General features: G+C 56.5%; 2 protein-coding genes across 2 annotated transcripts; both read right to left on the bottom strand.

Annotated features, from left to right (window-relative positions):
• Positions 1-46: 46 nt before the first annotated feature.
• Positions 47-2,619, bottom strand: TTC9B (tetratricopeptide repeat domain 9B). The gene is made up of 3 exons (XM_056135667.1): positions 2,053-2,619; positions 1,392-1,574; positions 47-213 (listed from the first exon to the last, which is right to left on the bottom strand). The coding sequence occupies exons 1-3, from the start codon at positions 2,465-2,467 to the stop codon at positions 104-106; spliced, it is 708 nt and encodes a 235-aa protein (XP_055991642.1). The 5' UTR covers positions 2,468-2,619; the 3' UTR covers positions 47-103.
• Positions 2,620-6,128: 3,509 nt separating this feature from the next.
• Positions 6,129-10,086, bottom strand: CCNP (cyclin P). The gene is made up of 6 exons (XM_056135641.1): positions 9,913-10,086; positions 8,027-8,116; positions 7,795-7,950; positions 7,002-7,160; positions 6,773-6,924; positions 6,129-6,302 (listed from the first exon to the last, which is right to left on the bottom strand). The coding sequence occupies exons 1-6, from the start codon at positions 10,084-10,086 to the stop codon at positions 6,137-6,139; spliced, it is 897 nt and encodes a 298-aa protein (XP_055991616.1). The 3' UTR covers positions 6,129-6,136.
• Between the last annotated feature and the right edge of the window lie 2,084 nt (positions 10,087-12,170).

Raw genomic sequence — 12,170 nt, 5'->3', positions numbered from 1 at the left:
CAGTGAACACACAATTGGGGTGGGGGGTTGGGGCGGGGTGGGGGGAATTACAGGCTGAGGTGGAAGGAAATGGGAGTAGGGGACGGTCCAGCCCGAGTTAACCTCAGCCAATGACATCCCGTGGTCCAGCCCGGGCCCCACTGTCTTCCCGCTGGAGGCCACAGCGGTGCATCTTCAGCTGAGTTAGCTGGATGTAGCGGAGGACATTGGTGTCTGCAGAGGAGGCAGGCAGGCCGTTACCTGGGAGGGCCCTGGAGGCAGCAGGTGGCATCTGGACCCCCACCTCATTGTCACCAGCCTCCTGTGGCTCCCCCGCTCAGCCAGGACTGGCAGGGCCCTTCTCTGAAAGTCCAGCCGCGCCCAGCTGCCGGGAGGCACCTCATGCTTCACACCAACACACTCGGCTTCAGCTGCCTCTGCACCAGGTGCCCATCATGGCCCTCAGCCTCCATGGACATTGCCAGGGTCTGTGCTGTGAGCCTGGAGCCTGTGCCAGGGCATCCATTCCTGTCAGTGACCCTTATACAGACTGACTGGGGTGTCCACACACACACACACACACACACACACACGCACACCCCATATACTACACTATCATATACCACACATACCGTACACCATACACCATACAATACTACACCATCATACATCATACACACCATACACTACACCCACATCATACAGCACACACACCATACTCCACATACACCATACATCATACACCACACACAAGATACACCACACACCATACACATACCATACAGTACACACACCATGTTCCACATGCCACACACCACACACCATACATTACACCCATATCATACACCACACACATCATGTCTTACATACATACACCGTACCACATCATACACCCCTACACCATACACTACACCTACATCATACACCACACACTATGAATCACCACACACACCATACACACATCATACAACCTCACGCTGTATACCACATACCATACACACTATACACAATGCCCACATCATACACCACATAGACCACACATACCGTACACACTACGCACTATGCACACATGACTTACCCCACACACACACCACCATGCACCCCTCTCCCAGAGCACAGAGATGCCTCCTGTTCTGGCAGTGTCCCCCACCTCCCAACTGTCAGTGTCCTGGCATCGCCCTCCCTGGACTTTTCCTCTGTGCAAGTGCTCAGCCGGGTGTGGTGGGGTGCTGTGAGCGTGAGAAAGGTGAGAAGGGAAAGGGAGCATATGGGGCTGGGGAGGGTGGCGGACATGGAGGTGAGTGCCGGAGGCAGCAGGACTGTGAGAGGAGCGATGGGGAGGAGGAGGTGAAGGCAGCACCCCGCACCCTGCATGCAGCTCAGCTGGTCCCAGGCACGGCGCGCTCCCTCACCCGTGGGCTCCCGGCTGCGGGCCTCCTGCAGGTAGCGCAGCGCGCGCGCGTAGTCACCCAGGTGGTAGAAGGCGATGCCCGCGCGGTAGGTGGCCTTGAAGTTGCCCTGCTGCTTCTCCAGCACCTTGAGGCAGTACTCACGCACGCGCTCGTAGTTCACCAGCTCCGACTGCAGCAGGCAAGCTGCGGGGGCGCGGGGCCGGTTCTCTCAGAGCTTGCCTGCGCGTCCGGACCTCACCTGGTCCCGGGGAACAACCCCCACACCAACCCGCCCCAAGGGATTGCTCTTGGGTCAGAGCGGGGTGGGGGTGGGGGGCATCTGCGCCGCCGCTAGAGGGCGCCAAGAGCCGCCAAGCACCCTGGAGTCACCACTAGTCGGGAGCGGGAGCGTGCTCAGGGCGCGATGGCAGAGGAGCCGGCTGGGGCTTGAACCTTTCGTCCAACGAACGTTTGCGGGTGGCAGCCCAAAGTCCGCCTCCTGTGTCCCGGCTTCTCCCATCAGTAGATCCTAACCGCCCGCCCCCTTAAGTTGTGAGGTCTCCCTAGGGATCACACCTCTGGCCCTTTCAAACCCCCCATCCAAGGAAGGCTTCAGAATCGCCCCATCCCTCCGCCGCCCCCAGACCCCTTCTGCGCCTCCCCCCCCCCGACGACCCCGTACCCGTTAGAGAGTCATAGCATTCGACCTCCGTGTTCTCCACCAGGCGCCGCTGCTCCTCGCTGAGGCGGGCCGGCCCCTGGCTGCTGGCAGGCCCGGGGGCGGGGGCGGGCAGGCCCCCGGGGCGGGCTCCCTGCGCCGCCTTCAGCTGCAGCAGCGCCCGGTGATACTTGCCGATGGCTTCCCGGAACTTCTTCTCCCGGTAGCAGCGCTGGCCCTCCGCCTTGAAAGCCACGGCAGCCCGCAGGCTGCTGTCGAGCGCCGCGCCCAGGCCCCCCGACGGCTCGGGGGCAGGACCCGATCGAGCCGAGCCATGGCGGGAAGCCGGGCCCGGCGGGGAGAGGGCGGGAGGCGGGCGCGGCGGAGGCTCCGGGGCAGCGCTGAGCATCAGCACCGGGGACAGCGCGCCGCGCTGCATTGTGGGAAACTCCTGCGGCCGCCGCTGCAGCTACCGCATCGCCCCCCGCGGGGCCGGTCCCCACCCTTTCTCCGCCCCCGCACCTCCAGCAGCCGATTCTGGCTGCCCCCTACGGGTCTAGAGAAACCCCTCCAGAATTCTTCCTTCTCCCCTTCAGATTCAGCCCGGTTCTAGCCCTGCGGGGCTGTGCTCTCTCTCCACTCCCCTTACCCGGGACTCCCCACCCTCCATCCTACTCTCCTCCCCCTGCCCAAAGCTCTGAAAGCTCTCTACAAGGAAAGGACAAGTCGGAGGGGAAAGCACAGGGGATAGCAACTTCCATGGAGAGCTGGTTTTCAGACAACGGTAGCTTTTGGCATAAAGAAGCTCAGGTGGTCGAGAATTAAAAGCCCTACTAATATCCCCCCACTCACTGAAGGGCAAATCACCGCTAATGCTCTGTAATATCTATTAGGGACTGTGACAGCAAATTTCAGTGGGGGGACCATCCAGAGGGATTAGGGAGACAGAGAAGCCAGTGAAATTAGGGCCCCACCATGGGTGAGGGGGTTAGGGAGGGTTGTGGAAGAGGGAAGAACTCTCAGGAGAGACAGCTCCTCACCTTCACCAAGCTCCTTGCCCAAGTAGGAAAGCCAGCAGTGAATGATAGTCCAGCATGAGTGCAGAGTCAAAAGAACATCCAGAAAAGGAAAACACGGTGGACAGACCTGCCCCCCTCCTGCCTTAGCTGCTTCTTTGCTTCCTTGTGGGACCCCAGCATGCTCCCTGCTTTCCCCCATCCTACTTGTGGAATAGAGGTGATGAGGGAGTTTCCATCCGACTAGCTGTTGACACTGACTCCAATTATGCAGGTAAAGAATCCAGCACAGGGCCTGTTCTGCAGGGGGCAATAGGCATGGTTGCTCCCATCCTTGAGACAACTCTGACATGTGTGAGTCAATAGCTACTTATAGCTGCAGAATGAATGCACCCCCATATTGGTCCCCCAAGCCTGCCAGAAGTAATCCCTGAGAACAGAGCCAGGAGTAAGCCCTGAGCACTGCTGGGTGTGGTCCCCCAAAAAACAATTTTTTAAAGGATGAATAGCCTCATTACTCATAATGCTTTACTCCACCCCAAGACCCTAACTTGAGTCTCAGCCCTAAACCCTAAGTTTGGTGCCAGGATATAATATAGTGGGCAGGGCATTTGCCTTGCATGTGGCTGACCTAGATTTGGTCCCTGGCACCACATACGGCCCTCTGAGCACTGCCAAGAGTGATCCCTGAATGCAGAGCTGGGAGTCAGTCCTGAGCACTTCTGGGGCTACACCCAAAATAAAACCCTAAGCTAGCTAGTATTTCTCCCTTCCACCATTCTCTGCTGCCAGAGCCCCCCCCCCCCCCAACAGTCCCAAATCTAACCATGAAGCATGGCTTTGCCTCAGAGTGGGTGAGCAGCTGCTGTGTTCGAGGCCCTGAGTTTGATCTCCTCATACTGCACAACTCCCCAAGCACAGCCAGGCGTAGTCTCTACTGAAAAAAAAAAATACCTGAGCCTAAAACCTTACAATCCCGAAGCAGCGCCTACCCCTTCCTCTGATTGCTCTTTGCGGGCTGTCCCCTGCACTGCTGGCTACAGCCCTTAACACTGAGACTTCCTCTTCTCAGCATCTCCAAACACAGGTTTAGGAACCCCAGCCTCCTGCATTCCAGCCAAGTCCTCCTGGCATGAAGGTGAGATGACCCCATCTAGCAGTCCGCTACCCCAGCTGTAGTTCCTTCTGTCCTGCTGAAGAACTCCCCACTACCTCTGCTTCCCTGGTCTCAAGCTATTTCCATCACGATCACAACCATCGATTGTGATTGTTATTCGTCGATTGCCTTGAGCAGGCCCCAGTAACGTCTCGTTCATCCTAGCCCTGAGGATATTCAAGGCTCTTTCAGAGTTAGGAGAATGAGACCCATCATTGTTACTGGTATTTGGCATATTGGGTACACCACGGGGAGTTTGCCAGACTCTGCCGTGTGGGCAGGTTACATTCGGTAGCCTACCAGTTTGGGACTGTTTGGGGGGGGGGGGGGCTATTTCCATGTCTCAGTCTATTTTTTTTCCTTTCCTGGGACTTTGCCTTTGGGGCTCTTTTCGCCTTTGACATTTTGGGTTTCTCCCCTGAAGAAATTTGGCTACGTGGGGTCTTTGCAGATTTTTGCCATTTTCACTGTTTCTGCTACTTCCATAGTTGAAAGGGTGAAAGGTTTTATGGTGTGGGGTTGCTGTGAAATAGATACTAAAGGAAAACACGAGCCAAAACCTCAGGTGTGGTTATGGCCTCAGATTTCTGAGAGTGAATTCTAGAGGTCGCCTTTCTCTAGCTCCTGTTTCTTTTAATTTAGAATATGGAGATTTGGGGCCTAAATGACAGTACAGTGGGTAGAGTGTTTGCCTTTCACACAACTGACCTGGGTTTGACCCCTGGCATCCCAAAGGGTACTCTAGCATTGCCAGGACTAATTCCTGAGTGCAGATTCAAGAGTAATCCCTAAGTATTGCTCGGTGTGGCCCCCAAACAAACAAAAATGTGGAGATCCTCTAGCCCATAACAAATCTTTTCCGAGTACTCTTAATCGGCTAGATAGGAGTTTGGTCCAAATGTAGCTAAGTCACCTTCCTGCCAGGATGCTGGGCTGACACCAGATGTATACCCTGTCCCAGATTCACCTATGTGATTGAAGAAGGGGGTACGCTCCAAATCACTCATAGCAGAGCTTGGGGGGACCACTGTGATGCTGGGGATAGAATACAGGTGTGCTGCTTATAAGGCAAGAATCCTACCTGCTGCATTATAAGTTCAGAGCTAAAATTCTACTCTGACATCGGGGTACTTCTAGGTAAAGTAAATCAGAGTCCATTGGTCAAACTCTAGGCTGTCAAAGACACTACCACACAGTGTTCATGTTCAGGGATCTGCCTATGTGTTGTGAAGGACTTGTGTGGCCATTTGCAAATACAGATTGGGTTTCCACATATAAAAACAGATGCTCATGGGCTGGTGGAATAGTACAGAGGGCAGGGTGCTTGCCTTACACACGGTGGGCCCCGGTTCGATCTCCGGTATCCCAAGGGTATCTCGAGCCCCATCCGGAGTGATCCCTGAGTGAAGAGCCAGGAGTATGAGCACAGTTCTGCGAGCCACCACCACCCCCCCCCAAAACATATTAATGGAACTGAGGATTTTCAGCCTCACTTGAAAAAATCTGAAAACCTGGTAATATCGAGGGAGCATGACTCACAACTGGGGTGCATCCCCTTTTCTCAGAGCTACCATCCCTCCCAAGACCTACGTGGCGAAGGTCATTCCGTTTGCACAGCAATATCTGGCTCTGCACTTCTATCCTTCGATTCCCAAAGGTTTGCCCGGGGTTTCAGCCCACGGAGGCGCGGAAGTGCGCCGGCGCCCTCTGGCGGGAGAGTTCCAAAATCGCAACTCGCAGGGGTTTTTTTCCCAGCAGGCCCTAGGTGAACTCAGTACGAACATCCAATCAGGGGAAAGAGGGCGAAAAATCAACCAATCGCGCGCGAGAGGGGAGGCGGCCCGCGACCAATGGGGACAGGAGCGCCCGGAATAAAAGAAATTTTTATTGAAGTGGCAGCACACACACCATCTTTATTTGAACCGGGTCTCGGGGGTCAGGGCGGCCCAGGCGGGTGGTGGCGGAGCAGGCGGGCGGCGGTCAGGCTGGTGCCCTGGCGCTGGGGCCGCGCGTACTTGAGGAAGACGGCGGCGCGGCCCGGCGCGGGGCCTCGGAGCGCCGCGCGCGCCATGCGCCTCTCCAGGGCGCCCAGTTCCGCAGAGCTGCGGCGGGGAGACCGAGAAACGGGGCTGCAGTGGAGACGAGCTCGAGGCTGAGACTGGAGGGCCTGGGGGCCACTCGAGAACTCTCAGGGTCGGGCAGAGAGTGGGGGTTTCCGAGAGGCAGACTCCCCGCCCCCCGTTTGCCCGAAAGGCGCAGAGGCCAAGATCCCTAAAGAGGCGAGAGTGGGGCTAAAGATGGACAAACATTCAGGTCGACCTCGGGACACAGGGCTGGCAAAGAAGCCGACCTTCTCATTCTCAAACCCTGGGATGCCCAGGCCAGGAAGATGTTCTAATTCCGACCGTGGGTCCCCAAACCGGAACAAACCCCCATTCTCTTTCACCCGGGAAAGTCGAGTCTGGGTGTCCCCTCCCAAGCCCTCCTCCGCCTCACCCCCACCCCATAACCGTCGCCCATTCTCTGAGATGTTAACGACGGGGACCAGGAAGGTGGGTCGAGGTGGCCTCACCTGTAAAGCGCCAGCTTCGGGCCGGAGCCCGTCCCGCCGAGCACACGATGCGCCAGGCTCAACGCCGCAGCCGCGCGGCGACCAGGTTCCCAGGCCGCAGCCTCGGCCTCCAGCAGAGACAGCTCCAAGAAATAGGTGGCGAGGAGCAGCTCCTGCCGAGGCGGCAAATGCATCAGGCCCCGCCCCCAGGCCCTGCCCCCGCGCGAGGGTCGCGTCCCTGCCGACGCACCTGGGGGTTGCTCCCAGCCAGCGCCGCCTGCAGCCCGAGGCAAGGGAGCGGGCCCGGGTGGTGCAGTCGGAAATCCAGGCGGCTCAGGAGGCGGCGCTCAGCGCGGAGAAGCTCAGCACGCGAGAAAGATCCAGCGCCCAGGAGGCAGAGGGAGGTAGACTGAGGATTGGGACAAAGAGTGGGACGAGACCCTTGGGCCTGACTCCCCTCTCCCCCTCCCGGGCCACAGCCTTCAGGGGTAACTCCTGGCTCTGCAGTCAGGAATCATCCCTGGTGGTGCTCAGGATGCCGAATATGGGAAGATGGAAGCCGGGATGGCCGCGTGCAAGGCAACCTCTGCACTCTCTCTGGCCCCCAGTTTACTGTTCCCGCAACTGTAAAATGGGGCCACGAATTTGTTGCGTGGCAGCTGGAGAGAGCATGCAGGAGTCAGCATGAGAAAGACCCAGGTCTCGTTCAAACCCGACACCGCTGGCCTCCTGGTGTGACCCAGGTAGATTCTGCTGCCTATGGCAGGCATTTCTGGTTAGGCACTGCGTTTCTGCTGGCGTTTGTGCCTCTGACTGCACCAGGAAAACTGTAACTGAGTGTGAATATTCAAGATTGAGTTCAAACCCCAACTGCTGTCTTCCTGTCTCTGGGTCTCAGTCTTCTCTGTTGAAGGGACACTCAACGCCCTAGCTCTGACAGATCGACTGGAATTTTCAGAGCAGACTGCACACTCAGCAGGTGTTAGGTGTTAAAGCGCCCTCGAAGGGTTCCAGACCCCCCCCCCCCCCCCCGCCCGAAGTACCTCGGGCAGCACACACTCCTCCATCTTGCACGCCACAAACAAGCAGGCCACCCCCAGCAACTGCAGCCGGCGGAGGCGCACTTTGCACGCACACAGATAGGAATCCAGCAGGTGCACAGCCAGGTACAGCGTGTCCCCCACCAGGCCCAGGTACTCCTGGAAAGTGCATAGGTGACCATCAGGCTCCTAGGCTGTGTTGCCAGCCCACCCCCGACCTTGCCCAGCTACTTACGTGCACCTGAACCAGCCAGTCCACCACCAGCGCACGCATCTCTGGGGTCACAGTGCGTGGCAGGGCCCTCCTAGGCAGTGCGCGGCACACCTGGGTTGTAACAGGAAAAGACTCCTCACACCTACTCCTGAGCTACAGCTCTGGATGCAATCACTTTCTGACTCCAGTTGGACATTGCCATACCCAGACATGGGCAGCATCTTCCCCAGAGGAATTTCTCTTCTGTGACCCCCATCTGAAACCCTGCAATTTCTCCCAGACACCCTTTCTAACCACTTCTCCAAACTATAGCCTGCAGGGCCACAGACCTCTCCGTTCTTGGCCTGCCAATCCTGGTCAGCCCTTCTTCCCTCAGCACCCAGAAGAGACTAACTCAGGAACTCCCTAGCGTGGACCCTCTAGGATTCTGACTTTTACGACCTCTGGCAAGTGCTCATTCCTCAGTCTCCCTCAGACCCCACCCCCTGATCCTTCAGACCCCGCCCATTCTCCATCGTGCCACGCCCCTAAGGGGCATTCCCTGTCTTCCTGCACAAGGCACATTCCATAATTCCAGCCCATGTTAGGTCCTAGGCTAAACTCAGCTCATCCTGTCTCAGCGTCTCTGCATTCACGTTCTGCACCCCATCCCTGAGATGGTCCCTCCCAGCTGTTTGCACTGTCCACCCTTCTCAATCCTTCAAAAGTCCCTGCGAGGGACTGGAGCAATAGTACAGGGGGTAGGGCGTTTGCCTTCCACGGGGCCAAGCCAGGTTCAATTCTCAGCATCCCATATGGTCCCCTGAGCACCGCCAGGAGTAATTCCTGAGTGCCAAAGCCAGGTGTGACCCAAAAAGGAAAAAAAGGGGGGGGGAAAAGTCCCTGCTAGAATTTCCCTGAATTTCTCTGGTATCATGGCTTCTTCCCAATAGTCTGTTCAGTTGGAGCTATCTAGTGTATCTACTGCTTCTCTGTGTACTTCATTTGTCTGCCCCGCTAATCCTCAGGCAGCAGAGGGTAGGAACTTCCGTTCAGATTTCTGCTGCGTCCTGCTTCCCCTGCCCCAAATACTTATAGAGGTTTAAGAAATGTTTCTGGGGCTGGAGAGATGGGCAATACAATGCAATGGGTGCTCACCTTGTACGCAACAGACCCTGTTCGATCCCTAGCACCCAATATGTGGTTCCCAATTCCCCACTGGAGTGATCCCTGAGCATAGACCCAGGAGTTAAGCCCTGGGCACCACCAGGTGTGGCCCCAAAACAAAAACTACTCCCTGGTAGGGGAAATGGCTCAATGGGCTGGAGCTCGGGCTTTGCATGCAAAAGCCTTGGGTTCCATCCCTGATACTGCACATTCTCCTGAGTGTCCCAGCTGTGGGCCCCACACTGCTCTTCTCCCACCTGGCTTATACAGAGATCTGTGGGCTACCTGGCCTGGGAGGTTCATCTCAGCCTTCTAACTAAATGGCAAGTTCTAGCCACTGGCTGAACTCCCTGAAGACCAGCCCTCCAGATTCCAGGTGAGTCATCAAGGTATCCCCCGTGCCTACAATGAGCTCAAACACGTTTGTTAACAATGCCAAGGGTTTGTGAAATGGATTCAGGTGGAGCAGGTTCAGGTTCACCTGGCTTAGACAAAACAATTTAGGGGTGGCCTGGAGAGTTTGGGGTTTTTTCGTGCTTCATTTTGGGGGTCATACCCAGTGATGCTCAGGGGTTACTCTTGGCGGTACTCCTGGTAGGGCAAATGCCTTACCCACTGTACTATTGCTTCTGCCTGGGTCTGGAGAGTTGATGGTGGGTTTGGGATGAGTGGGTGAGCCCTGGGTTCCTCTGATTCCAAACCTGCAAAGAAGTTTCCTGCCAGAGAGTGGAACAGGAGTGGGGGTTGTGGGTTGTGCTCACCATGACTTCAGTGAAGATGTCCTGGGCATAAGCACGCTCTCCCTCCAACCCCAGCGTACTCAGCGCCTCTTCCAGTCCCGGAGGCTCACTTAGCCCCGGGAGCCTCTCAGCAAGTCTTGGGGAGCCGCTCCTGCAGGCGGGAACTGGGGCTCCCAGAGGTTCAGATTCGAGCATGGCCCCTGGACTCTGCAAAGAAAAGGTGAACAAGTGGCCTGTGCATGCAGGGGACTCACAGGCACTGGGCTGGGGGATAAGGCAGCTCACCAGCATCCTCTAGGCTGTGGTCTGCCAGGGCACAGGGGCATGCCTGCCTCTTCCCTCAGGAACTGAGGCCCCGGGGTAAAGGAAGGGATTTTAAATGCAGTTGGAGCATGCGCACTGTGCGCCCCTCGCCCGCTCTGCTGGGCAGATGAAGAGGTGCCCAGCTGAGCGCTTCCTACTCTTCTTGGTTCAGGCACTAGAGACTTCCTCATCCCACCTAGCATTTATGTTCTAGGAAATAATCCCCCCTTTTTTTCCCCTTTTGGCAGGGGGCCACACCCAGCAGTGCCCAGGGTTTACGACTGGCTCTGCACTCAGGGGTCACACTGGCAGGGCTTGGGGGGAACATACGTGGTGCTGGGGATCAAACCCGAATTGGCTGTGTGCAAGGCCAGGACCCTACCCTCTGTATTATCACTCTGACCCCCTAATCCCTGTTTTCTAAGGAAAATGAACCTCAGAGGTTCAACTTTTGTTTTGTGGCCACACCCAGTGGCATTCAGGGCTTACTCCACTGTTCAGGGATCGCTCCTGGCAGTGCTGGGGGCCCATCTCTGGAATCCAGAGATCCAACCCGGGTTGGCTGTGTGCCAGGCAAGCGCCCTACCTGCTGTACTATCGTGCGAGCCTCCAGAGAGACCCAACTGGATGTCTCCACCTGAAGACCAAAAGAACTAGAAATGAATCACAGTAACTGTGGCTCAGGGGCTCTCAGCGGGTTGGCTAGCAACCTTTTGTGCCTGTGACGAAGGGAAGGAGTCAAGGCATCGTCACAATCCTGTGTGTGCTAGCCTGGGACGGAGGGAAGGAACCAAGGCATCGTGGCAAATAGGAATCAGCAGGGCAGGCAGATGTGATGGGGATTCCAGACAAGGTTGGGAAGGCGGTGTTGTTACTACAGATATAGAACACTGTGGACAGGGATGTCTGTCCCAGTGACACCCCAGAGCAACGAGTGTCCAGAGCTTGCCTCTACATATGACCTTTTGTTTAGGGGGAAGGCTCCGAAGTGATGACCACGGTGGGGTCCGAGGGTCACTTTCGACAACATTCCACTAACCACCAGGTCCCGAGGATGTGGTACCCTTTGGGCCCTGTGGGTCCCTGGAGGACCACCAGGGAGGGATTCAGGGCTGTTCGCAGGGATGGTAGAAAGGGCACAGGACCCATGAGCCCAGATTGCACATGTGACCTGAATGTGTCCCAATGGCTGTACCATTTCCAGCGGCGGTGGCTCCGGGGCTGCTCCCCTTCTTAGCTCTAGGTTTGAGGGTGCAGTCTTTGGGCTGAGCAATGTCCAGGAGCCATGAGATCACACCCAGTGATGCACGGGTGCCCTAGTCATGCCAACTTTTGTTTGGGGGCCAGGGGTGCTCAGAGCTTACCTCTGACTCTGCACTCAAGGATAAGGCTCCTCGTGGGCCTTGGGGAACCGAGAGAGTGCTGGGTATTTTATCTAGGCTGGCCTCTCAGCCGAATTCATGCCACTTGCTCTTTTTTGGCTTTTTAGGTCACACCTGGAGATGCTCAGGGGTGTTAACTCCTGACTCTGCATTCAGAAATCACCCCTAGTGATTTGGGGACCATATGGGATGCTGTGGATTGAACCCCTGTCGGCCACGTTCAAGGTAAGCTCCCTCCCTGCTGTTACTACTGCTCTGGCTGCACAAACCCTGTCACTTTAATCACACTTGGGATCATGAATATCCTAGGTACGTGCTGTCCCACTGGAGCCATCTCCCTGGCCCCGGAACATCTTTTTTAAGGGCCACAGGTAGCAGTGCTCAGGGCTTACTCCTGGCTCTGCAGTCAGGGATCACTCCTGACTGGCTCAGGGGACACTATGGGGTGCCAGTGACTAAACCCAGGTTGGCCTTGTGTAAGGCAAGAATCCTATCTGCTGTACTATCTCTGGCTCCAATAACTTTTTTTTTTTTGGTTGAGAGTATGAAAGTGTGGCAGTGATAGCAGAAAGGATACCACCAAACTGGGAAATC

This window comes from Sorex fumeus, unplaced genomic scaffold (assembly GCF_029834395.1).
Source record: "Sorex fumeus unplaced genomic scaffold, SorFum_2.1 ptg000122l, whole genome shotgun sequence".
Taxonomy (NCBI): domain Eukaryota; kingdom Metazoa; phylum Chordata; class Mammalia; order Eulipotyphla; family Soricidae; genus Sorex; species Sorex fumeus.
The sequence above is the reverse complement of the archived record's forward strand: the minus strand, read 5'-3'. Positions and strand labels throughout refer to the sequence as shown.